Genomic DNA, 25,719 nt, shown 5'->3' with positions numbered 1-25,719 from the left:
TAACAGAGACCTTTGTCAATCTGTAGGGTCTAGACGGCCCAACTGGGGAGAAAGGAGAACCCGGTGGCCAAGGGAGGCCCGGAGCGACAGGATTGCCTGGCCCCATCGGGCTCCCGGGATTTACAGTAAGGCCAGAGGGCGGGGTCCTGGGGTGTTGGCAGACTGCTGCAGTTGAAGCCACGTGAGCCGCCAGCCTAGGGTGCCTGGCACCGTGACAAAGCCACATTAGCCCCGAGCCCGCCCACCCAGCCTAGGGGGTCCTCTTGACGAGCAGCTACTGGATTTGAGTGCACACAGGGTTCTAGTCTCCTCAGCACACAGCACGGTGACCTCTGTCTTTAGGGCCGACCTAGTCCTAAGGTATAGCACCTTGGACCTGGACTTTCCTTCTTGGGGTGGAAAGAGCCTTAGGGGCTGATGTCCCCCAACACATCCTCTCTGGGGTGGGGTGCTGTTCATTTCCTATGGCTGCAAAACAAATCACCACAAGTTCAGCAACTTAAAACTACGCACATTCACTGTCACAGCTTCTGTGGGTCTCTCCTGGATCTCACAAGGCTGCGATCAAGGTGTCAGCCCGCTGCGGTCTCAGCTGGAGCCAGGGGCCCTCTCCCCAGCTCACTGGCTGTTGGCAGAATCCAGTTCCTTGTCATCATAGGACCAAATCCCTCAGCTCCTGGAGGACAGTCCCCTGCCACCTGGCCCTCCCCGCGGTAGGCAGTTCACAGTACAGCAGCTTACTTCTTCAAGGTCAAGATCAACATGAGGGTCCCTAGTACAGCAGGGCAGAGCCGTGTGTGTGTGTGTGTGTGTGTGTGTGACGTGTTTGCAACACAAGCTCAAGATGTCATACGTTTTTGTGTATCACAGGTACGTGGTGATTGTAACATGCTCTCAGGAGTGACAGCCACCACCTTGACATGTGCCCAATTCCATGGCTGACAAATGAGTCACAGGTCCACCCCAGGGTCTGTCCACTGCAGGACCACACAGAACAGCAGTCCCTTCCCCACTCTAGAGCTCAGGGCCTTGCAGACACTGGTCACAGCACCCACCCGCCAGCAGTCTCCCTCCCACAGCCTCCAGGGTATTCTGTGCTGACACCTGGACCAGCCTAGTCCGGGTCGAGTTGGTCACAGATGCGGGGTCATGCCTGTGCACTCACACTGGTGCTGGCACTCACATCCTGATGTCTTGTGCCCACAGGGAGAGAAAGGAGAAGCTGGAGAGAAGGGTGACCCAGGAGCAGAGGTAGGTCACACCTGCTCTTCCTTTAGTGACTTGGGCAATGATTTGATGGAGGTCTCATCAGAAAGGACAGACTCTCCGGGGTGCCCAGCATCTCTGTGCTCCAGGGTGAAACCTGCAGCTGATTGACAGGAGAAGGGCGAAAGCAAAGCACAGCCTGGGCATCCTGAGCAGCACCCTGCTGGGCGCTGAGCCTCTGAGCTTGGCTCTCCTCCAGGAGCATCTCTCCAGGGTTCCCAGAGCACCTGCCGGGTTTCTGTCCTGCCATAGAATCTACAGACAGAAAAACAAACAGACCTGCTCCTCAGGCAGCCCACAGGCCCCAGTCCTGGGCACGAGTGACGGACACTCATCACCGGGCGAGCATCTCAGGTTGGGTCTTGACGACTTTGTAGGAGTTCACCTCGAAGCTTTAGAGGAAGACTTTCCAGAGAGAGGCAAGGTTCTGTGAGATAGTGAAGGGAAGAACCCCAAGGGAGGGGGAGTCAGGGCGGAGGCCAGGTGTCAGGAGATGGGAGAAAAGTGGGCTCCTGTGTAGGCGCAAGGGAAAGCCACGGGGTCGGTTTGCGAGGGAGAGTCCACAGGAGGTGGGTAGACCTGGACAATCCAGAAACCCCCTCAGAACAAAGGGACAGGCCACCAAGCCTCTTCCCCGCTCCCCTGTGAGGTTCCCTCGCCCTGTCACTTTTTCTTTTTTTTTTTTTCTTTTGGTACCAGGGATTGAACCCAAGGGCCCTTAACCACTGAGCCCCATCCCCAGCCCTATTTTGTATTTTATTTAGACACAGGGTCTCACTGAGTTGCTTAGTGCCTTGCTAAATTGCTGAGGCTGGCTTTGAACTCATGATCCTCCTGCCTCAGCCTCCCGAGCTGCTGGGATTACAGGCTTGTGCCACCACACCCAGCTCCCATCACCTTTAGTATCACAGCCCCACCTGGATTTAGTGAAACAGACCTGACTGTGTAATCCCATGTATGTTACTTACTTAGAAATGGATAACCTCCTAAAGAAACAATCCTAAATCCAGAAAGGGCCTGATACACAAAGACATCCTTCCCAGAAGAACTTAAAGTAAAAATTAAAAACAGCCCATGTTTCTAACAAGAAGAAAAGGATTGAATGACTTAAGCTAACAATACGAATAGTAATAATGGCCCATGTTTGAGAGCTTTCCTGGTGACAGTGCTGCTGCCAGCCCTGGCTATGATATTCGTTTCCATTCCACTCAGAAGAAATGGATTCCATGTTAAGTAGAAAGAAGCAGAAAACCCAATTATATTTATCTATTTATATGTCATCACAAGTACATTCATACATTCAACTACATATTATTCAACAAAAACGTGTAAGGAAATTTTTAAAATATTAGCAGTGCTTCTCAGCTAGGTAAACCAATGATTTTTTTTTGTTTTCTTTCTTTCAATTCTCTTAAATTCATAATATATTTTAATGAGTTGGTGCTACTTTTAAAGTTTCATTTTTAAAATAATTGTACAGGTAAAATTCTTTGAAGTTTAATCCATTGCAGATTGTGTAACACTACCGTAATCAGATCTGTGTACGTATTATTTATAATAAGAAAACAAAGTAAACTTTTTAAAAGTAATTTCCAAAGATTGTATTCCCGACAAGGAGACTGGGAGGAAGCTGAATGAAAAGCCCCCAGGTCCAAGGGACATGAGGGGTCTTCCTGTGCACCCAGTGCATCGTGGCCTGGCAGAGAGGTCTTCAACCTGGCCAGAGTCTAGTGACTCTATCCCTGGCAGAGATGAGGCACCTGAGGAGAACCTTCAAGCTCAGGGGTGGGGTGCCCAGCTCAGTAAGAGACAGGCAGTGGCTGACCCTAGACAGTGGGTGTCGAGTTTCATCAGAGACAGACTCCGAAGTGGGCACCCTCTCTGTAGAGAAGGAGGTAGCCTGGGCTCCTCCATCTTCACCACGCAGCCGAGACCTCTTCCGCTGAAACCTGCCCTTGAGGGAAACGGGATCCACAGCCCTGGATTATCCTTCAGAAACATCCCAGCCTTCCCCCATGCCTGATAAGCAGTCTCTGCTCCTCTAAGCAAAGGACCTCAAACTCAAATGCCTGCGGGGATCAGACCCCCCACAAATGAATGCAAGATGTCTGAGTTAAAGACAATAGGGGGTGGTGGAGACTGGGGTGAGCCAAGGATCTCATGCCCCGCCCCAGAGGGGCTGGGCCTGGGGTAGGGGAGGGGGGGGGAGGGGGCTGCACCCTGCGCCCTTCAGGAGAGCTTTTGAAGTCCTGATGAACAGGGTGTGAAAATAATTCTACTAGATTTTCTAGAGTTTCAAGAAAATGTGGGAGAATGGATATTTCAGGGCCATTTCCTGGCAAATCTTGGCAACATCATGTAGGCCGGTGGGTTGCAATGGGTTTCTGACCTGTCCTGGGCCTTCTTTTGGGAGACTGTGGGCTGAGCTGACCTCCAGTGAGCAGCCCTGTCCTCCTATGGCCTTAGTCCTCAGCAGACCCCGGGCTGTGTCAGGAGGGAGGACCACCTGGTGTGTAACTGGGCTCCCCTTTGGCTTCCAGGTTCCTGGGCCACCAGGGCCAGAGGGACCTCCTGGGCCTCCGGTAAGTATGGACAGCTTGTTGGCAAAATTTCAGTCCCCTGTGCTCAGGTCCCCAACTCCTAACCACCAGCACCCAAGGTTGTCACTACTCTTCTTCCCTCCCATGTTAGACAGCCGTCCCAATGACACCGAGGAGCCTGGGTGTGGCCCCCCTGCAAACTGTTGGCCAGCATGGCAGCCCTGGGCTTACTTTGTCACTAAGCTGTGCCTGACATTTACATAATCCTTTGTCATCCATCCTCTGTTCTTCTTCTCCCTCCTTCCTGGTACCCAACTGGCAAGAAAACCGGATTAAAATGAAAAGTGACCCATTAAAACCAGCCCCACTGGATTGGCCTTCCTGTAGTTGCAGAAATGCACCTGTGGGGCCCCTTTATTTTGTACCTAGAGGCCCCCCCAAGCACCCAAGCCAACAGATCCCAGTCTGTACCTCTGCATGGTTCACAGTGTCACCTGTTGTCATTGTAAAGTAGTGGTAGCAATAACGACACTAGTCAACATTTACTGAAACTTACCATGTGCCGGATACTATTCTAAGTACTTTTCATACATTTAATTTATTCAGTTTTTGTTCGATTTCCTCAATATTCCCATGGGGGCCACGGTTTTTCTGTTGGCTCCTGGCTGGGAAAGGCTGGCTCAGACCCCACCCAGGAAGCCCCAAGCATGGCCTCCCGGCATTCCCTTCCACCTGTCATGGACAGGGCCTCCAGACCACACTGCACACGAAACCCCTGCTCTTCTGGGCTCCAACCCGCGGACAAGAAGTTAACTGAGTTGCAGTTCTAATGCACCTTGTTTTGATTCCAAATGCAGGGACTCCAAGGTGTTCCTGGACCAAAGGTGAGAAGAGGTTCTGTGACAGGGGCGGAGCCTGGGGTGGGGGGGCCGGGGGGGGTGCATCCATTAGAGCAGAAAAGAGGGAAAGTGCTTCAGGAACCCCACCTTCTCCCTAAATGGCCTCAGGTGACACTCCATCCAGCGGGGTGCCATCAACATTCAGCACTGACACCTGGCATGCTGTGGAGGCAGGATTTTCCCATTCATGCATACAAAGTGACAGGCTAGATCCTTAGCCAATGGTGAGATCCTTTTCCCGTGTCACCTGCCCCACACCATCCACTCAAGCTCGAGAGGAAGACAGGTGGCAGCCGAGTGTGGGCCCCTCCCCAGGGCCAAGCCCCCGGGCTCAGTTTAGTGAGTCTCTCCCAGTCTCCTCCAGAGCATTTCAAATGATAAGGGGGGCCACAGGCTGTTGGCATGACAAGGCCCCTTACTCCCTACAAAACATCCTTCAGGGGAGTTTGGGGACGTTTCTTCTCCCAGCTAGTTTATGAGCCTTGGTGCTCTGGTGGTAGAATATTCCAGGCATCTGCCAGCAGATCCTGCAGGATCCCAGTGTTCCTGCCCTGTAAACGGTCAGCTATTTCAACACCTGACCTGGAACTGCCCTGTGCGTTGCCTCCACTCCACACATCCCTTGTCCCTTTGGGGAACTCAGTGTCACCAGAGGATGCTGAGGCAAGACAGGGTGGTAGATCAGGGATCCTTGGAGTCTCCGGCCTGCCACCTGTGGCCCAGCCACCCCCGCCTCCGCCCTCCTCTACAAACCCCACCCCTGTCTCCAGACCCCAAGAGACAAGCATGGGTTGTCCAGGACGTGCCCTCTGTGACCTCCTCTTTCTCCTTCCTCCAGGGAGAGGCAGGACTAGATGGAGCCAAAGGAGAGAAGGGGGCCCAGGGAGAAAAAGGAGACCGAGGGCCTCTGGGCCTACCCGTAAGTATCTCAGCCAGCAAGACCGCAGTGAGGAGCCCAGGCGGGTGGCCCTGTGGGGCCGGGAGCAGGTGGCAGGGTCCTGGGAGTAGCCACTCAAAAACTCCAGGGTCTCAAGTTCTGAGCGTCTGTTCCAGAGCTCGAAGGCCTTCTTTTCCCACCAGGGAAAAACCTTGGGCTCTGATTCCCTTTCCTAGGGTCTCTTCCAGGTGTTCTGGGAAAATAAAAGCTAAACAAGACAGGGCCCCACCCAAGGCAAGTCCAGGGGAGAGGCAGACTAGCCTGAGGACAGCCCCAGGACCTGCTTGTGCCCAAGGCAGGGCCATCACAGTCTCCCTTGGGAGCCGAGCTTGGAGAGTTTGGAAAGAGTGAGACCATGAGGATCTTCTCCATCTCACCCGTGTTCCCAGAAGGACCCCAAAGAACCCCTGCTTTCCCCTCTTAAGCACTAGCCACAGCAGCAAAGCATGTAAAAATCTTGGTCCCAGCAGGGTGAGGCCACTTGTACCCCAGGCTCCAGAGAGCTCTGATCTCAGCCTGCCCAGGGCTCACGGCCCCGTTCCTGGTGAGGGCTTCTCAGCAGGTACCTTCTTGTCTAGAAGTAGGGGCTGGGCCAGATGAGTCCCTTTGCTCCCAACTCCAGTGGCCTGATGGCCTTTTACCCTTCAGTGTGTCCTGGTGATCACGCCACAGCCCACTGAAATTGGCACTCTGGAAGGAGCTTTAGTGCTCCATCTCCCTTATGGTCACTTGAGATCACATATGAGGTTGGTCACCAGGCGGGGTCAGAGGCTGCTTCTCCACTGAGGCCACAGCCTATAAAGGGACTCCTTTCAGCTACTCAGACTCCTCCGGCCCCACCCCAGGGAACCACAGAGAGCAAAACAGCACGGGGCAGTCCTTTCCCCTGGCTTAGCAGAGCCTGAAGCTCTGGTCCTGTAATCTCAGCCTCCCAACAGCAAAGTGACACTTTGTGTAATGACACTCTCATAAATGCAACGAACGTAAGGTTACTGAAGCAGCTGATTTGCTTGATGTGCTACAGAAAACTAATGACTTTAGCAGACATTTCCCCATGTCGCAAACTGCATCCAGAATGATCAAGTCCACATTTCCATGGAAGCACCTTCCTTCCCCCCAACCACAGGCCTCTCCTCATGCACCCTCATGGCCCTGACCTCCCCAGAGAATGTTGGAGAACTTAGTCAGAGTTTGGCATGCCAATGGCACCGTGAGTGCTCGGGTAACAGAAACAAAGAAAGTGCCAGGTGAAGGACAAGTCCCCAGTCCCTGTTTAATTCTTCAACTTTCAGTACAGCCATGGATCAGAGAAATACCTTGCCCAGCTTATGAAAACTGTAGAACGAGTCTAGTCCTAGACGGCAGGTCACATGGGCTCCGGGGGTCAGTAGGGAGTGATGGCACCTGTGGTACCCCAGATGCCCAAATGCCTTTCCCCTGGGAAGCAGCCTCTTCTCAGCTCAGCGGACGATTGCCTTGGAGGAAGGAGCATTTCACCATCTTTCAATTTTTCAAAGGAAGCTGGACATCCAGGATTTTGTATGAAATCTCCCTATTTTCTAATTTTAGATCAAATTTATTTGCAACCCTGCAGCCCAGACAGTGTATTCCGTGGCCCACATAAGTCCTGAGGTTCTGAGTGTGTGTGTCCTCTGCTCCAGGCCTCATAAGACAACGGTGTTAATGCTGCATAGACACAGTAAATGGCTATTAGCTCTAGTTGTTTCCTGGCTGGAGCCATAGTATAGACTGTTTCTCCCCCCTCCACCGTGTCCTGTTGAGCCCCCCTCTGTTGCACTCCATAAGTGGTTCTCGATGCTAGCAGTGCACTGGAGTCACCATACCATCACCCAGGCCCAGTCGTAGAGCCTGGTTACATTGGGCCACGCTGGAGCCTGGGCCTCTGTATTATGCAACTTCACCCCAGAGGATGCTGTGTGCAGCGGGAGTTGAGGACCCTGGCTCTGGCCTGTGAGTCAAGATCAGTCCCATAATGATGTGATCCTAACTCTGAGAACCAAGTCCTTGTGGGGTTCTATCCAACCGGGAGAATCCTTTCCTGGGGAGGAAGCAGGCTGCTGCCCACCCTTCTCTGCAGCTTTCCCTCCACCTTTAAAATCCTGAGGTTGAAACCAGGCATGGTAGCACACACCTTGGGAGGGAGCATCTTGGGAGGCTGAGGCAGGAGGATTGCAAGTTCAAGGTCAGCCTCAGCAAATTAGAGAGGCCTTAAGCAACTTAGCAAGTCCCTGTCTCAAAATTTAAAAACAGTAAAAAAGACTGAGTGTGTGGCTCAATGGTTAATTGAGTTCAGTCCCGAAACCAAAAAAAAAAAAAAAAAAAAATCCCGAGGTTGAGGCCCTCTGGAAGCAATCTCCAAGAACTCAGCCCTTAATAGTTAGAGTACAGCAACAACGACCCCACTGTGGCCTCCTTCCTTTCTGGCTTGTAACTTTGGAATCTTGAGAGAATGGCCCTGGTTTTCCTAGATGGATCACAGGACAGCTTCAGAGCCTAGCGGTGGAGCAAGAGCTCCTTCCTACCACGGATCTGTGGTCAGCAAGGAGTGAGGCAGCTGCCCAGCAGATGACTCTGAGCAGCACCCATCTGCCCACCCCTTTGCCACGAGGGACGTGTGACTTAGGCCCATCATCCAGTCAGCTTTTTCTATAAAAGGGTGCTTGTCTGGGAGCATAAGGATGGGTTGAGTTTAGGTCAAGTTTTGCAAACTGTTAAGTCTCAGAAAAAAAAACGTCAGGCATTGTTAGTGTTATCATCACGGGACCAACTCCTCCCACCAGGCCAGCTTCTACTGGCTTTCCAAACTCAGCACCGAGGCCAGTCCCAGCTCTGTGTCCCCAGGGCACGTTTATGTGCTGGAGACAGGTATGGTGGCACACACCCCTGTAATCCCAGCAGCTCAGGAGGCTGAGGCAGGAGGATCGAAAGCTCAGCTCAGTGTTAGCCTCAGCAACTTAATGAGGCCCTAAGCAACTCAGCAAGACCCTGTCTCTAAATAAAATATTAAAGTTGGGGTGCTGGGGATGTGGCTCTGTGGTTAAGTGCTGGAACTCAGAGCTGGGTCCCTGGGGTTGGGGAAGGGGGTCTGATCTCAATAGATTTGCAAAAAGAGGCTGGGAAGACCCTTTCCCCCTCTGCGTAAGCCTGTGCCCCGCCCCAGTGAAGCCCATCCTAGGAAGAACATGAGGCTCCGATTCTCCCCAGGATTTCCTTTCTGATGCCCCTTCTCCGGAGCACTAAAGCCCTTGAGAGAGGGGCTGGAAGGAGCGAGGGCGCAGGGTGGACCCGAGCCGCCGTCAGCCTTGGTCCCTCCAGCCTGCTCACAGCCGGCCCCAGCCTCGGTGTCTCCATGCTTTCGTTGGTTTCCATGTAAATGCCGCTCCCTGTCCCCCGTCATGTTGAAGTGCCAGCATTTATGTCTGTCCAAGTCACTGCTCTACTCACCTCTTCCCTCCCTGTTGTCCCCTTTTTCCCCCCCCCCCCATTCCGCCCTCCCCCTTCTCTTGGTCAAACTGTGCCCTTCGTCCAGGGAGCTTCAGGTTTGGACGGCAGGCCTGGGCCACCGGTGAGTGTCACTTCTCTGTTACCCCTCACCCTGACCCCCCATGCCCAGCCTGTGACCCCTCTGTCTGTCCCACTGTGGCCTTGTTTCCCCTGTGAGTCGTGCCTTGTCCCTTGTAGGAAGGTCCCATCCACATTTAGCAGAAGCGTTTTTCCAGGCCTCTGGACCACAGAGGCTGGCTTGGTCTGAACTACCCTGTCCCCAGTCTGCACCCAGGGACCCCAGACATGCCAGGTGTCGGGCACGGGAGGCTGCTCCTGCAGCACCCACCCAGACCTTGAAGGAATGCTGAGCTCACCCTGGGGGTTTGGACCCGTCCCCAGCAAACATGACCGTGTCTATATGTGCCCGTCACTCTGTGTCATCTTCATGCTGTGGCTCTGTCCATCTTCTGTCTGCCCGTGAGGGCTTCCCAGTGCTGTGCAGCCACCAGCTGGTGCTGGGGAGGAGGGTGGCATGGAAGGGTGAGGAGCTGGAGGAGCACAGAGGCCAGTCCCAGCTCAGTGTCCCAAGGACACGTTAACCACACCTCTGCCAGTGACAACACCATCACTCGGCAGGACAAGGGAGGGGACCCTCCGGTCCCCTCTCTATTTCTCAAGATTCCCAAAACTGGGCATGCCTCACTCCTGACCACAAGCACTTCTGCTTGTGCCAAACAACCAAAGTGTCCTTCCGGTCCCCTCCCCAAGCATGCTGCGAGGTCATCTGAGCTCCGGTGCTCCTGGCTGATGCATGGTACCTCTCGTGGGGTTGGTCACTGATTGTCAAGGGCCGGGAGACTGGGCTTCCTGCTCAGGAGCCATCCCAGAGCCGAGCATGGGCCCAGCCCCTTCCAGCCGCTGAGGCCCAGGTCTGCCTTGTGGGTGGGCTGCTTTCAAGGCCACATGGCCATGTCCTGCCAGGAAGATGAGCTTCTGGTGAGCTGGTGGAGTGGCACTTAGGAGAGAGGAGAACTTGCAGACAGAGGGAGGCTGACCTTCCGGGGGGCTTGCAGGCAGTGCCAGGGGGACCTAGGACCTTTAGAGAGAGGAGGGCACAGGCGGCCCCATCAGAGCCTCGACTTCATGAATGCTGCTCTGTGCCCTCCTAAAGAGGAGGAGGTTAGCCCGGGGGGTGGGGCATGCCAGGCCGGGGCAGGGGACCACTTAGGCCCATGAGTTTAAGACCAGCCTGGGCCACATTCCGACAGCCATCTCGAAAATAAAAAAATTAAAGAGAGAGAGAGAGAGAGAGAGAGAGAGAAGGTGACATGGACACAGCTAGCCCGTGATGACACATCTTCAGAGCCCCTGTGCGTTGGCGGGCAGCCCCCCAGTTCACCAACAGAGCCGTGACTCTTCTCGAGACATCCTTGTGCCTCACTCCTCCACCACAGCCCCCTTCCACCCACCGTCCTCACCGAGCACACCTGTCCTAGGTGCCTGGTCAGAGCTGGGGGCTGATCTGACGTTGGCAGAGAAGCCATGACCCCCCCCACCCCAGCAGCTCATCCTTCTGTCTTGGGCAGGGGACGCAGTGAGACACATGTACTCTGTCCTCTTTGACCCCCGGCTTTATTTTTTTCTCATGACTTTAAAGGAGAATGTTTGGGGGAGAAGAGACTCCAGCCCTGCCCAGACGACTAGCTGTGTCTGCGTGGGCGCTGCCCAGGGTCAGGCCCGGCTTTCACACGGGCCTGGGAGCAGACACGTGGGTCACCCTCTTCAGTGCACAGAGGGGAACACTGCCACCCAGACAGGCTGCTTCCAGACAGCGTGGGAGTCTGTAGGCCTTTGCAGCAGGACTGGAGCCTGGCCCAAGGCCTGGGGAGCCCTGTTCTGGGCTGTCACCCTGATCTGGCCTGTCACCTTGGCTGTTCCTCAGTGGCACATGCCCATGGCCTCCCTTCTTCCTCACAGTTGCCAGTCTGTGCACTGAGCTGACCTGGTGGCTTTTCTCACGGGGAGAAAGTCAGCATTTTCCCACTTGCTTGAGCCCCACCTTCCCCAGAGACACCCAGAGCTCCAGAAATCACCCCCAGGCCCAACCAAGCCCCCCGCCCTTGCCTGAGTGGGACAGAGAAAGGAGACTGTGAAATCGAGGCTTGGTCCAGTCTGGCTGCAGGTGGGGGACCAGGGGAAGGTACTTGATGGTGCCACAGGAAGCCCTGCTCCATCTCCAAGCAACGCCAGCCCCCACTGCCCCCCGCCCTGAGTCAGGAGAGGTCGTGGCCCACCTCTCTGCAGGCCCATGAGGTGCAGGCTCCCGAGGCACACTAACCAATCCCCTCCAATCCAGTCTGTTCCCAGGACGCGGGGTGGGCTCAGAAGCCAGGGCCAGGGACAGGTCTGCTGGATGGCCCTCTCCCGCCTGCCTCTCTCTGTGCATCTGCCTTGGTCTCTGTGGCATGAAGACCCTCCTGCTGCATGTGAAGCTGCGACAGCAAAGGGGTGCCCGCCCTAGGCCCCAGCCCCAGGACAGGGTCACTTCCCTCCCAAGTGCTTCTGGGAGCCAACTCGGCAACCACTCTGCCATTTTCAGCCTTGGCAAGCTTGGCTGTGACATAAAAGGGTTTCGTCCCCCAAATCTGGCTCTGAGGCAGGGGCCAGCGCTCTTTCCTCCAAGGCCCCCCAAGCTCCAAAAGGATCATAAATGGCCCCATCAAATGGCCACCCTGAACAAGCCTGGCCTCGCCAACCCTGAAAACTGGGCCCTGGACCTTGCTCATCTCCAGCGGTCGGGCGGGACTCCCAGGGCTCCCCAGCAGCCAGCCCCTCAACTCTCCTTTCTTTCACCCCCTCAGGGTACCCCAGGACCAATTGGAGTTCCAGGCCCAGCTGGACCAAAGGGCGAGAGGGTGAGAGCTCGGTGGGCGGGAGGGCGTGTTGCAGGCCACCCTTCCTCAGCCTCAGCACCCAGGACCCCACGGGGTCCCCACGACAGCCGCAGGGGGCTCAGCCCTCATGGCTGCCTTCCGCTGTCACTGCTGGTCACTGTCCAGCAGCCTGGGGGAGCCAGGCGGGCCTGGGGGAGGGGGAGCCTTTTGAGTGCCACAAGTGGACAGAGATGAGACGGACGCGTCCTCCACTGGGGTTTCTAGTCACCTGTCACCTGTCATGGTTCAGTCTGACAAGGCCCCAGGGGGTGTTATGACTACATGTGCCTAAATTTCATAATGAGGTAGGGAAACGGCATAGACAGAGCGCCCTTAGAGGACATCAAGCAGTCAGGAGGCCAGGGTGTCAGGCATGGTCCCCACAGTCACTGCGATGAGTGGCCTTGGCAATGTAAGGTGACACCTGAGATCCAGCCCCATTCCACGCCAAGTGGGTGAGAGGTGAGGACAGAGGACGCCAGTGTGCAGGACAGCCCCCTGTCTTCCTGCACCGGGAAGCCCCTGTTTCCACACTCTCGGGACGGGGGCTCTCTGGAGGGCAGGCTGGTCCCCAGGGACACCTGTGGAGTTCTCCACCTGCACCAGCAGCTCCCTTCTCTCCGTCCACCCACCTGGCTGACCGTCTCCGGGACACAGAGGGTGGGCATCTCCCGCAGAGGGGCCTGGGCTGCTCTGAGATCACTGCCACACAAGGAAGCGAGATGACGCGGAGGTTTCAGGGAAGAAACCACAGCCCCCTGCCCTTCCCCTTCTCTTGGCCACCTTCCTGCCCCTCTTTCCCCTCCCCTGCTTCTCTCTCGGGCCAACCCTCAGGACACTGCTCAGTCCTTCCAGAGGGCCTCGGGGGCCAGGCGCTGCTGGAGGGAGAGTGAGGGGATTCCAAGTCCCTCCAGAGCAGAGTCTGCACCCGTGACACCCACCTCTCACCCAGACCTTGCTTCCAGAGGGTTCTTTGAGGAGGCCGGAGAGGCTCCCAGTCTCCGTACCGGAATAGGAGCTGGTTATGGAAGACGGGTACCTGAGCAGGGAGGGTTCACGGTTTCTTTCTCTGTTTCAGGGCAGCAAAGGAGACCCAGGGATGACGGGACCAACGGGAGCAGCTGGGCTTCCTGTGAGTCTGGCGGAATCAGAGGTTTCTCTCTGCCCACCCCTGTCCCCCGCCACCCAACAACGAGGTCAAAACAGTGTCCAGAACCTGAAGCACAGATCTTGGGCTGAGGGAGAAGTCTCGTTCCCATGAGAGAGGGAGCTGCCAAGAGGCCACTAGGAGGTGCTAGAACTTCCTGGGGTCCCTGGCAGGGGACCAGGTGCTCAGCCCTTTGGCCCATCTCAAGGGATGCAGTCATGTCCCAAGCCCTTCTACTTGAGCCTCTGTCATGGACACAGAGGGGCCTCCCAAGTGAATGTGCCATGGTTCCTGCCCTCGAGGAGGGGCAAAATCAACTCCAGATCTCTAGGTCACAGAAAGGAGATGTGCTGTGAGTCACAGAGCTTTCTCAGGGCAGCTGGACCTCAGGGAATGGACCTAGCGTCCATCCGTAGTCCATTCACCTGTTGGCTTGTTGTAAAGGTCCAGCGTCTACCCCAAAGAGCCTGGACCTCTGCTTTTTCCCATCCACTTAAAGACTGAGCACATGTGGCCTGGGTGGGCTTGTCTGGGCCAGTCCCCCTCCCGCTCATTCCCCTGGAGCAACTGCACCTTGAAAGAGGGTCTGAGAAATTGCAAAGTCATTGGCTAGCAAGGGCCTGGAGGAGAGCCAAGGAATTCTCCTCCACCAAGAGCACCGCGTGCCTGACTGCTCGGCGTCAGACCCACCACTCCTCCGTGTGCGCCATCTTGGAAGAACAGGACTATCAGCCAGGATATAGGCTGGAGAGCAGGATGGCGATGTGGCTCGGTGGCTAGGTGCCCCGTGTTCAATTCCCAGTACAAAAAATAAAATAAAATAAGAAGAAGAAAAGAAAAGAAAACTCATTTGCCTCTAGGTCAAGTCCCCCTCCTGTAAAATGGGGACAATCAAGCCTGTCCCTGCTGAATTAGGGGTCCATACAGCTCTTTCTGAGCCTGGAGGGAATGACTGCCTGCAGGACCGTTCTATGTCTTTCCCACTAACGTGTCTTTCTGTCTCTGATTTATTGCAGGGTTTACATGGACCACCCGGGGACAAAGGGAACCGGGTAAGTCTGAGCCCTACACTTGAGCGCTGGTTACTAACGTCTTCCTGAAGGGCTGGGATGATCAACAAGGGATTCTTAGCCCAACATGGAAAATACCGTTTCTCCTGATAAATCACTCTAAATCGAAAGACGTAAGAATGAGGCCTTTATCCACACACAGCATACAGAGAGGCGGGGGCCTAATCTTGAAATTGAAGCGTGTGTGTTTCCACATTCCCCGGGGACACTGAATGCCGGTGGCTGTCAGCTTAGCATGGCCATACAGAGCCCAGTGTCCAGCGCTCTCCACGTGGCCCTGATAACGGCCCCTAAATGATGCTTTCAGACCCATTCCTACCTGGTCCTCACCTTCTGCCAGGAATTCCAGAGTGCTGGGAAGCAAGAAAAACCTAGAGGAAAGCAGACAGCTGAGTCAGCAGCCCAGCCCTGAGGAAAATACCACGATTTCTCCTGGAGTCAACAGGACTCTGAAATGAACTGTGCTTTCCAGACCCCCTTCCCTCCTGCCGTCTTTACCACGGCACACTGACTGTTCACGGCACCCTCGGCCTCTTGATGGCTTACGACATGTGCCACAGCCTTGGCTACTTGGGTCCAGCTGTGATCACTTAACTATATCTGACCCAGAGAGGACCTGTAGGTGCTTTCTAGAAGGTCTCTGTTTCTACCTCACAGGGGTTCTCTCTTGGCTGCACATGCCCCCTAGAGGCCCAGGAGCATCTCCTCTGTTCCCAAACACTCTTCACTGGCAGTTGGTCAACACCACTCCAATTTCCCCCACAAATTCTATAAACCAGAGAGAGCAGACAGAGCTACCCCTACCAGACTGTCCATGGCAAGACTCAGTCTAGAAGTCATTGGCCAGCAAGGGCCAGGCAGGAGGGCCAAGGAACTCTCCTCCTCCAAGTGCACTGTGGAACAGGCAGACCCACTTATGGCCGGTCTTTCGGGCCTCTCTGTGATCATTCCAGCCCTTCCTTGGCCTACTGACCTCCTTTCTAACTTATTTCTAACCTGTTCTGGTTTTCTGTTCTGGTCCACTTGTGAAATCGATTTCTTAAAAGACTTTTTCAGTTGGCTGAAGGCACTGAGCCATGTGAAGATTGCAGGTGACGACAAGGGTGGAGGCGAAGAGAGGTGGAGGCGAAGTGCCCTTGTCACAGGTGGAGGGAGGGGGACAGCCCAGGCTGGAGACTCGGATGCCAAAGCAACTGGTCTTATGATGATCCTCTGAGGCCCCAGTGGGAAGATATTCATGTCCCCTTCCTGGTGTTTAACACTGCCCCTGTCCCATGTCTAAATTAGGAATGTGTCATTTAGGCTAAGTCAAGTTCAGAAAACAGTAAAGTAATTCAATGCTTCCTTGGAGTTCACCAGAAAGAGCCGGGTGACTTATCCCAAAGAGCACGTTTAGAACCCAAGGCACAGCCTGCACCCTTCATCCAAGAGACCTGAACTGCAGGTGCTCCAAGGGTCTCTTCTAAATCCCGGCCTCCTGGCTCACACCTGGTTCCACCTCCCTAGGCACTGCTCTGAGATGTGAGGCCTTGGTAATGAAGCCTCCTAAACAAAGAAAGGCCCAGCAGGCTGGCGCAGGCTGGCACAGGGCTTTGGACTTTGTTTGGTTTTGTTTTTCTTCCTGAAAGCTCAGGATCTTGATGTTTCAGTCCAGGTGAAATGCCAGAGGGTGAGGGCAGCATTCTGGTTAGAAACCTCCGTGTTACCTGGAGGTGAAGCTAGAGAGGCTCAAATCCCCCACACACCTGAGTTTGGGAGGAGGCTTCCTGTAAGGCAGCCCTAAGCTTTGCCCTCATCAAGCCTGGGGGATCCAGCAGAGATTTGTTCTAGCCTTCAGTGGGCTAAGACAACCTTAAAATGAGGCTGCCCTGTGTCCCAGCCACGGGTGGCCTTATAACCTCTTTCCTGTGTTGGAAGAAAGAAAGAAGGTCCTCGTAGAGGTGGGCCAAGGCCCAGGTCCAAAGCAGGGAGCCTAAGGCTGCCCCAGACAGCAAGAACAACACTATACCCTTGTCACTAAGGGCACCCTCTCTCTCTCTAAGTAGCTCTGTGAATTTGACCCAAGAACCATGTTTAGGAATCAGTCAGAGGACAAAGGGGAGCATGAGTCCAGCCATGTGGTCATCAGAGAGTTGGGGTGTTACCATGGAGCTGCCTGAGAGCTGGCCAACTGGAAAGGTCTGAGATGCTGGAGGAGCCTTGCCACTCCCAGATGCCTGCCTGGGGTGTGTGCACACGCGCGCATGTGTGTGCATGCATGTGTGTGTGCATGCATGTGTGCGTGCATGTGTATGCGTGTGTGTGTGTGTGTGTGTGTGTGCACGTGTGTCCCTTCCTGAGCCCTCTGTGTCCCAACTCCTCCTCCTCCACACTCTTCTGGCCTGGGCCTGCCTCTTCCTTCCTTTATTCCTTTGGTCTTTCTCCCCCAATATGCTCATCCCTGGGAACCCCATGACCCTCATCCTCTCCCTTCCCCTTCTCCCCTTGCAATTTATTTCCTCTGAAATCAATTTCATACACTTATATCTATCATTTTTAAAATCTCTGCCTTGACTTTGCCCTTTACCAGCTAGAATCCCTCCCTGCTGGGCCTCTTCTGCCCCACTGCAGGTGGGGACAGGGGGGTGGAGGAAAGCTCCTGGCCCAATACCTGTGAAGGCTCGGAACACAGTGCTCCCGCACATGTTCCACCCTGTGACCCTCGGGCCACATCCAGGGCTGGACTACCCCACCTCCAGACAGCTTTGCCCACTCATCTCCTGACCCAAAGAGAACTAGGGGCTGCACTCCAAGATGCACCATAGTTTCCCCACCCAAAGAGCTGATCCACCATTTGGGAATTGCTTACGTTATGATGTTCTTTTCGGTGGACATGTCCTCAAGCCAAGGGAACTGTACCTAGTGTGCACATACAATGTTTTTTAAACACATGTCATTTTCTAATTCATTTAGAATGATGCATTGGCAATTGCAGACAACCTCTGGAATCAAGAAATTGGGCAATTTTCAAAAACCCAGGGAAACATCAGAAGTATTTTTAAAGACTACCTCTTTCTAACAACTGAAGACTGTGCTGTTTGCCACTACAGGAACACGGCAGACACGAAGCTCCAACCCTAAGATTTACCTCTGGAAGCAGCTTTAGTTCCTATACTAACAGGAAATAATAGTCAGTTATTAGTATTAGGAATTATGACTTACTGAGCACATACTATACGTTATTATTAAGAAGCATTTAATATGTACAAAGACTTCACAACAAATCATTAAAGTTTGTACCCATTTTACAGATAAAGAAACTGAGACTCAAGAGAGGTTATGCAGCTTCCCCAAATCAGACCACTGACCTATGGCAGAATCAGCTCTCACTCCAAACCTTTGTTCTCCTCAACACACAGGAGAAACCCTGTGCAAGGCCCTTAGTCTTCCTAAGAGAGTTCCTGGGAAAACTCTTAAGGGACATACTTGGCCACTTTTAAGGAAACACAACGTATAAAAATCCAACTCTAAGTCCATTACAAGGTTGATTTTTTTTTTTTTGGTATCAGGGATTGAATCCAAGGATTTCTACCCCTGAGCTTCACCCCCAGCCAGTACCCCCTCTTTTTTACTGTATTTTGAATCAGAGTCTCACTAGGTTGCCGAGGCTGGTCTTGAACTTGTGATCCTCCTGACTCAGTCCCCTAAGTCACTGGCATTACAGGCAGGTACAATCAGCCTAGCTTGATACTTCATTTTTAAGAATTTCCCACAGCCTTTCTTTAAATGAACCCTGACATTTAAAAAAAAATTAAGGCTCGGTTTGGAAAGATGACATTTACTGAAGCTTCTCAGAAATACATGAATTCCTTGAACCATCATGTCCATCCACAAATAGCTGTCTACAGCAAAACAGAGTTCACAGAAACACCACCTGACTTCACGCCAGTGTGAACCATGTGGGAGGACCCAGCTGAGAGCACGCACACACAGGTGCACACACACACACACCTGCAGGCACGGGCACATACCCACACTGTTACACAGGCCTGCACGCTGCACTTGCACGCACGAGCAGAAGCACACCCAGGGCTCCACCTAAAATCACTTTGCCTCCTAAGAGAATGTCAGAGGGCTGAACAGGGATTGGGACAAAAGGTAATCAGCCCAACGCCCCTCAAAAATAGACCCTCCAGCAGAGGGAAGGTGATGTCCCTTCAGCATCCAAGGGACATACTTGGCCACTTTTAAGGAAAGTGATTCCAGAGGTTGTCTGCAATTTCATCTCAGACCCTCTCTGGGCTCTTGTACCTTCAGTCCCCATTTCCCACCACCTCTGGCTTGGAGGTAGCCCTGCCTCCTTGTCCCCCACCCACCTTCCTGGGCCAAACTCTCAGGTGCTTCAAGCAGGGATGTGGGTGTGGACCTCACATCCTACTGGGGAGACTATCCTAATGAAGAGAATCTCCTTTTCCTTCTTTCATTTTCTTTTTCTGTCTCTAACCTTAACATATGAATGACCCTAAAGTTTTGATGTTCTTTTTTTTTTTTTTCCTTGAACTAAACCATCACTTACAGGGGGAAAGGGGAAAGAAAGGCTCTAGGGGGCCTAAAGGGGATAAGGGAGACCAAGGAGCACCTGGATTAGATGCCCCCTGTCCACTGGTATGTTTTCATTTCTCAATTGCATTGTTCTGGTTTTTTCCTTGAGGTTTACAAGCTGGAAACAAAGAAGGCAAATAGAGTATCTGTTCCCTTGAAATCCTGCCGGCTGTTGGTATTGCCTTAAAACCACAGCTGCAAATAATTAAGGCTAAATCCTTTTCCTTTGAATGCTCTTCCTTTGAAGATGCAGAACAATGGATGCTTGGAAGTGAAGAAACCATGTGGAGAGGGAACTGGGGCGGAGGCCTGGGCTCTTGGGTTCCAGCATGGCTCTGGGAGCCAGGGTAGCCCTTGGGGGCCATGAATTTGCCTTCTTTGTTTTGGGCCACTTCAGTGGCCTAGTGGTTTGGTTGTCTCAATGCTCACTCGGTCAGGATGCAGGACACCAGAGTTAGCATCTCCTGAGGGTCACTGATACTTCTGGGCACAACGAGGCCAGACCAGGGGCTTCTCCTCGGGAGACAGACACCCAGCAGGAAGGCACTCCAATGAGCCAGGATCTAAAGATCTGTGGCCCCTCCGCCAGGCTTCCCAAGTGCTTTTCAATCCATGTGAAGGTTCTAAAAATTATGACGGGCTGTAGAGGGAGGTGTGGGTCTGCAGAGGGGGCTGGCTGTGTGCGATGAGCTCTCCCGAGTGCAATGAGAGCTCAAGGCCGACCTGGGAGATGGAGGATCAGCTGGCGTCTTGCCTTTATTCGTTGGTGACTTAAGGGTCCTGCATCCTGGCCAGGGTAGGACTGCGCCTCTCCACTCCGCAGCTGGAGCTGGCCAGCCTTGACCTAAATATTCATCGTGATTGGTTTCATGAACAGGGACACCGAGGTTTTAAAGGAGAGAAAGGGGAGCCGGGGTTACCAGGGCTGGACGGACTGGATGCCCCCTGCCCATTGGTATGGCACCACCCTCCCTTGCCCGCATGGCCAATTTGGGCTTCCCTCCGTGTGTGGTTTGTACCTGCGTGCCCCCACACTCCTGTTCCTTCCGCCCAGCTCCCACTTCCTGTGGGGTCTGTAGACACCCAGGGTCACCCTGCCTCTGCTGGGGCACCCGGCCATGCTGCCCTCTTGCATGCAAAGTTTGCTGGGGTGTTTTCTTGGCCTTCTGCAGCACATCGCCTTGTCTGGGCCATCCTCCCACCCTTGATGTAGGACAGGCGAGGCTGGACACCTAAGGAACGATCAGGAAGCAGGTTTATGGCTGCAGCGGTCCAGAGGAGGCTTGTGCCTAAAAAAAAAAAAATCTCTGGACTATGAGTCTGGGGAAATTCTTTGAACTTTATACCCAGTGGGAGGAGAGGTTTGAAGGTTTACATGAAAAGTGCTTTTTGTTCCATTTTTTTTAGACTAGACAGACGTTTCACAAGTCTTTACCACAGAAAGCAGAAGGAACAATTCTTGGTTCACCATCAAGTTAGCGGGCAAATTTAGCTTTTGCAAGACACAGCACTTGGCCCTTACAGAAAATAGGAAGCTCCAAACTACTCTGAGTTCTTTGCAGAAATTTTTGCTGCTATTCTGTTAATAAGAACAATTATGATGAGTCTCTGGAGAAGCTTAATTACAGAGAGAGTCTTTGGGATACAAATAACCTGGTCCGCTTCACCCTAGGGCAGTTGGAGCTGCATCTGAGCCTCATTGCCCAACTGCTCCTAGGCAGATCTGCCACCTGCGTCCAAACTAGAAAAGTGGGCGTCCTCTGGATAGCTTCTTAGAACTGTGACTCCTTTTTCTTCCTGTGTGTAGCTGAACACCTGGCAAAACGTCGGTCTGCACCCCTGCCCCTTCCACCCCTAGCAGTTTGGCAGGGGACAGGTGGACGTGCTTCTAGACATAGGGCAGGCTGAGAAGTGCCAGAACTGTGGTGGAGAAGAGGGCTGCCTGCCTGTTCTTCCAGGCTGGGTCACTGTCTAGGTGACACCATCAGAACGAGGGGATAGTCCCAGATCCGGTGTTCAGATCCCAAAGGGTTCGTCCTCATGTAAATCCCTGAAGACATTACAAGACCCTCGCTTGAGGTCCTGGTCACTCATCTTCCAGTGGCTCATGCTGAAGAGTCTGGGGGAGATGGAACAGGCAGGAGGCAGGGAGATGGCCAAGGATCTCCACGTAGTCCTCTTAACTAACTACAACAGAAGAAGGTGGCCCTCGATTCCAAGGGGGCTGGCCCAGGAGGCTCCTGCTGGCCCTGCGCTTCCCCAGGAAGGCGGGAGTCCAGCCTCACGTCCCTGCCCTGGAGTCACTCAGGAATCCTCCTTGAATGAAAAACAGTTTAGGAGTGACTATAAAACCCCTTGAACCACACTGGGGACATTTTAAGACCAAAAGGTGAGCGCAGGACGAGCAGACAGAGCAGCAAGCTTCCCGCCCGTCCTGTGCATTGACCCCCGCCCCGCCTGCAGCATGCGCATGCGCGTGTTTCTTAACCGTGGAGTCATTCTTGGGCTGTGACCCCCACACACCACCCCCTGAGTACCCTGAGCTCTGAGGCCGCGGGCTGGGCTGCCCTCATACTCCTGCACTTGCTGCTTCTTCTCTGCCAGCCGGCACCCATCCGCTGCCCCTGTCACCATCCACGTCCCAGTGGGAATGCCACGCAGCCCACGGAGGCTGGGCTCCCTCCCTGTGTGCAGAGTGGCACAGCGCAGCCTGGTGGGCCGAGAAGGGGACAAGGGTCACTGTAGAACTGTGGGATGCACTCCTGCCATCCCCTCCCGACCCAGAGGGGAAATGGAGGGCGTCCTTACTTAGCCATTTCCACAGTTATGTTTTCTCTAATAACATCCCATAACCATGTGCCTTTGCCTTTTAATTTTTTGTGGGAATGCCCATAACTTCCCTTTCTCATTTCCCATCCCACCTCCTGCATTGTGTTCTTGTGGCCCTGGGGGCAGGGGAACTATAGATCAGGACATGAGATAACTAGACATTGACCTTGGCTCAGCGCTGCTGAATGCCAGGTGATGAGAGGTTGGGAGTCTGGCGTGGGTTGGGGAAGTGGGCCTGGGGCACCGAGGAGTCCTGAAGACTGAGCACTTGCTCCAGTCCCCAGAAACCCCGGGGCTGCCTCTGTCTCTGCCCTGGAACCTGAAGTTCTGGAGTCTGGACTGCCTCCCTAGGCCTGCCCTGGGTTCAGCTCCACCCTCCCCACCTTGCCTCTAGAAGACTCTAAGTTCCCCTGGGGTATTCAAGAAAGAACAGGATGTTAGGCCAGAAGACTGGAAGAGTCCGTCACTGTGGGCAGAACATCCTGAGGTTACAAGGTGCTCCATGGTTACCACAATGAGCAGTTGCTGTGTACTCTGCTATAGCATTTTGCCCCAAATACCCAGCAATGTCCAAGGCCAGGCCAGAACACTCTGTCCTCTAGCTGAAGACATCTCTGGGTCACATTGCAATGCCCCTGAGGCTGCTTGTCCCTTGAACTCCAACCTACCCACTGACCTTCATGGAACTGTCTAGATGTCCTCCTGTGCTTAGGAAGAGAGATAAGTAAGAGATCAGGGAGTGGGTGGGCTGGGACCCTCATTGCATATCTCCCCTTGCCCAGGTTTTGCAGAGGAAGAAATTAAGGCCCAAGTGCAAGGTGACTTGAGCATCCAGCACTTTATAGAGCTGGAGCAGAGATTGCCTCTCAGGGTACTCAGGGACATCTGTGCTTGCTGACTGCACAGGTTTGGACAGCCCCTCTTGTCCTTGCACTGCAGGTACATGTGACCTTAGCCAATGTCAATGTCAAAACAAAAACAACTGCATCGGTTTCCCATGCCCTTGCAAGGTTCTGACCTCAAGCAGAGAGAAGAAATAGGCAATAGTGGGTGGGCCGTGTCTGATCATTGGCTGGAAGGTTTGAGGCTCTTTTTACCCCTGCCCTGCTTGCTTGGCCTGAGTCTGAGGCTCTGCTTCCCTTCTCCTTGCAGGGTGAAGACGGCTTACCAGTCCAGGGCTGCTGGAACAAGGTAAGCTTCTCAGGCTTGCGCTGCCTGGGGACAGGGGTCTACTGCCCTCCCCCATGGTGCCTTAAAGTTTGCAGTGCTTCCATTCTGTCTTTCCACAGATGAGGCAGGAAGACCAGGGTGGGGAAAAGTCCTACTTCAAAGGCAGGGTGCCTGCTAAACATCCCAGGTGCTGCTGCCCTCAGAGGACATTTTAAAATGCTTTTTAAGGTGTCTGCAAACCCCAATGCATGGAATTTCCATGTACCACCCAGACGTAGGAGCTCCGGGCCGTGTTTTGAAATAGATTGCCAATGCCTGCTCTTGCGGCATTCAGATGAGGTCATTTAAGCCATATAATGGTATTTATCCAGATGTAAAACATCTACGCTGCCCAAACTCTCAACTCACATGGCTTCTATGCCTCTGGATTGCCTGGCTCACTACCCTGCGCTTCTCCCTGAACTTGAGCTGTCAGGGCCTTGTGTCTGCTCAAGTGCCCCATGCAGCCCAGCCTCTTCTGGGTTCCCAGAGTCCCCACCAACAATGACATTTCACTTACTCACACTTGCCTTGGCCTTTGCCATCATGAAGCACTCTGAGGCCACAGAGCCAGCTCTTCCATGAGATCCCCCACCCAGCCAGCACTCCCCAAGGCACAGGACTCCCCGCCTAAGGGCCACTGACCTACAGATCCGGAAGCCCCACCCCTGCGTCCCCAGCATAGGTAGCAGCAACCGCGCTGCCCCGTGCAACATCCTGCACCAGCCCTCCTCCACCAATTTCTCAAGGTTTTAGTGTGTTGCTTCTTAAAGTTCCAAGCCCAAGCTGCTAGGGAGTTGGTGCTTTGCTAGTCCAGTCCTGTTTCGGGGATGGCAGAGCCACACTTACAAGGAGACAAATAAGCTCCTCCGTGGGATGCTCAGATGCTCATTAGCTCACAGGGTTGGGTGAAAGCAGCGAAAGCATGGAGACGTTATGCACTAGGCTGAATACCCACTTGCCGGGGGTGCCCCCCTAACAAACACAGGAAAAGCCCAATATTCAAGGGAGATGCCTCCCCAAGAATCTGCCCCTCACACCAAAATTCACCCTCTTGTCCAGTTCCAGAAAGACCTAGTTAAAGCTTCACGGAAGCAGGTAAAGAGTGTGTCCTGTAAGACCCCCAGGCCCTTTTCCTCCTAAAAAAAAGAAAAAAATATTTTCTTGTTTCAGTTGGCTGCCAGTTGTCAGGAAATTGAAATACTTGAGCTTAACAGAGAAACCACAGCCACTACCCACACCTACAACAGAGCCAGGCAGAGTGGCACAGGCCTGTGATCCCATCTACATTCAAGGTTGAGGCAGGAGGAGGATGGCAAGGTCAAGGCCAGCTGGATAATTTAGGACACCCTGTCTCAAAATAAAAATTGGAAAGGTCTGAGGATGTAGCTCAGTGGTAAAGAATCCCTGGGTTCAATCCCCAGTGCTGCCAATAATAATAATGATGATAATTTTTTTAAAAAAGGACCATGACACCTTAAGAAGCAACTAGAGGCCCTCTTGGCTATTCACTCCCTGGGACCTTGCAGAGATCAACCTGGCCTCTAAGACAGCACAGAGAGTGCCCTCTGGTGGGAACAAGGGGAAATGACTGAAAGGTGAAGATTGTGTTTCCCACCCCCAGGGGGCTTGAAGTCCACTGAGTTTCTTCCCACTAGGAGCCTTATGATTCCTCAGTTTCCCTATCAAGAGCCCTCATGCAATTTAGGATGAGATACGCCCCCTTTCTTTCAAGGAAGGAAGTATCCAAAGACCCCTTGAAACTAACCGAACGTTGTTTTGATTTTGTTTTGCAGTGATGCCTCTAACCTTGGATTGGCCTGTGTGTGTTTTGTACATAGAATATTTATTTTTATACAGTTTTCACTTTTTGAAAATGCCAGAAGTATGATGCATCTTACAGATTATTAAAAAAAAGAGAGAGAGAGAGAGAGAGCGAGAAACCTGCATATTTTGTACAGAAAATAACCCATTCCCTTTTGTTTACAAAATGTTTTGTATAAGTCTGCGTCTCTAATACACTTTCTGTTTGTGAGTACGGTCCTAACGTTTGCATGATATTTGTGCACACTTATTAAGTTTCGAAGCTTAATAAATTATCGTGTTTCAGTGCCAAAGAGGGACAGCCAGCACTGAGGTGCTGCTAGCTCGTGTGTGAATTCACATATACGTGGAGGTCCGTGATGTTTGCCAGACTAGGTGTATCTGAGAATATTGTAAACTCTGTGGATTTTCATTATTAAAAAGAAGAAAAAAGGAAACATGGCAATTCAGGATCCTGATTAACCACTCAACAGACTCTTTCTTGTGCAAGCAGGAAATCCCAGAAGCAGGGGTCCTCAGAAGTATGGAGCAATGTTTTGATTCCAACAGAGAGAGAGGGAGGGGTCTCCATGAGGCAACGTCTATTGTAACATTTCCCAAGTTCATCCCAGAGCCATTTAGGCATGGAGGGGTCCGTTGTGCCTGAGACCTCCAGGAACACAAAGGGGCCATGTGTGACTGCTTTTGGGTTTTGGTGGAATGTTGTGTTTTGTTTTCGAGCCACACTCACTACCACCAGCTCCTGCAGATCACATTGTTGGCTTGATAGGAATTTGAGGGCCACCCATGGCTGCAGCCAAGGGGCTTCCCTTCATGCTCCGTTCTACTCCGGCAACTAGTTAGAAAATTCACCAGATCCAGGTCAGGTGGAGCCAGCCTGAAGTTGTTTTTATTTTTTAAAAGAGTTGTACCGCTTTCCATTCATAGCTTGCTGCTTTATGCCGGTCTCAGAACACCTGCTTTAATGGTGAGGTGTT

At 53.2% G+C, this 25,719-nt stretch overlaps 1 protein-coding gene across 18 annotated transcripts in view; it reads left to right on the top strand.

Moving 5' to 3' along the window:
- The window catches only part of Col13a1 (collagen type XIII alpha 1 chain), an 82,872-nt gene extending 57,693 nt beyond the window's left edge, over positions 1–25,179 (top strand). For 13 of the 18 annotated variants that reach the window (XM_078041070.1, XM_078041067.1, XM_078041030.1 and 10 more), the window contains 12 exons: positions 27–125; positions 1,207–1,251; positions 3,807–3,848; positions 4,664–4,690; positions 5,544–5,624; positions 9,193–9,228; positions 12,011–12,064; positions 13,161–13,214; positions 14,246–14,281; positions 18,857–18,943; positions 22,862–22,900; positions 24,715–25,179. In XM_078041070.1, the coding sequence (XP_077897196.1) occupies positions 27–125; positions 1,207–1,251; positions 3,807–3,848; positions 4,664–4,690; positions 5,544–5,624; positions 9,193–9,228; positions 12,011–12,064; positions 13,161–13,214; positions 14,246–14,281; positions 18,857–18,943; positions 22,862–22,900; positions 24,715–24,717 (603 nt within the window). In that variant the 3' untranslated portion in view covers positions 24,718–25,179. Of the gene's footprint in view, positions 1–26; positions 126–1,206; positions 1,252–3,806; positions 3,849–4,663; positions 4,691–5,543; positions 5,625–9,192; positions 9,229–12,010; positions 12,065–13,160; positions 13,215–14,245; positions 14,282–18,856; positions 18,944–19,757; positions 19,836–22,861; positions 22,901–24,714 lie in introns of all 18 variants that reach the window. The other 5 variants (XM_078041074.1, XM_078041066.1, XM_078041026.1 and 2 more) reach the window with 4 other exon arrangements.
- Positions 25,180–25,719: the final 540 nt, after the last annotated feature.

The sequence above is a fragment of the Ictidomys tridecemlineatus genome, chromosome 1, assembly GCF_052094955.1.
Source record: "Ictidomys tridecemlineatus isolate mIctTri1 chromosome 1, mIctTri1.hap1, whole genome shotgun sequence".
NCBI classification, from domain to species: domain Eukaryota; kingdom Metazoa; phylum Chordata; class Mammalia; order Rodentia; family Sciuridae; genus Ictidomys; species Ictidomys tridecemlineatus.
Note: the sequence above shows the minus strand (reverse complement) of the source record. Positions and strands in the feature narration are given on the sequence as shown.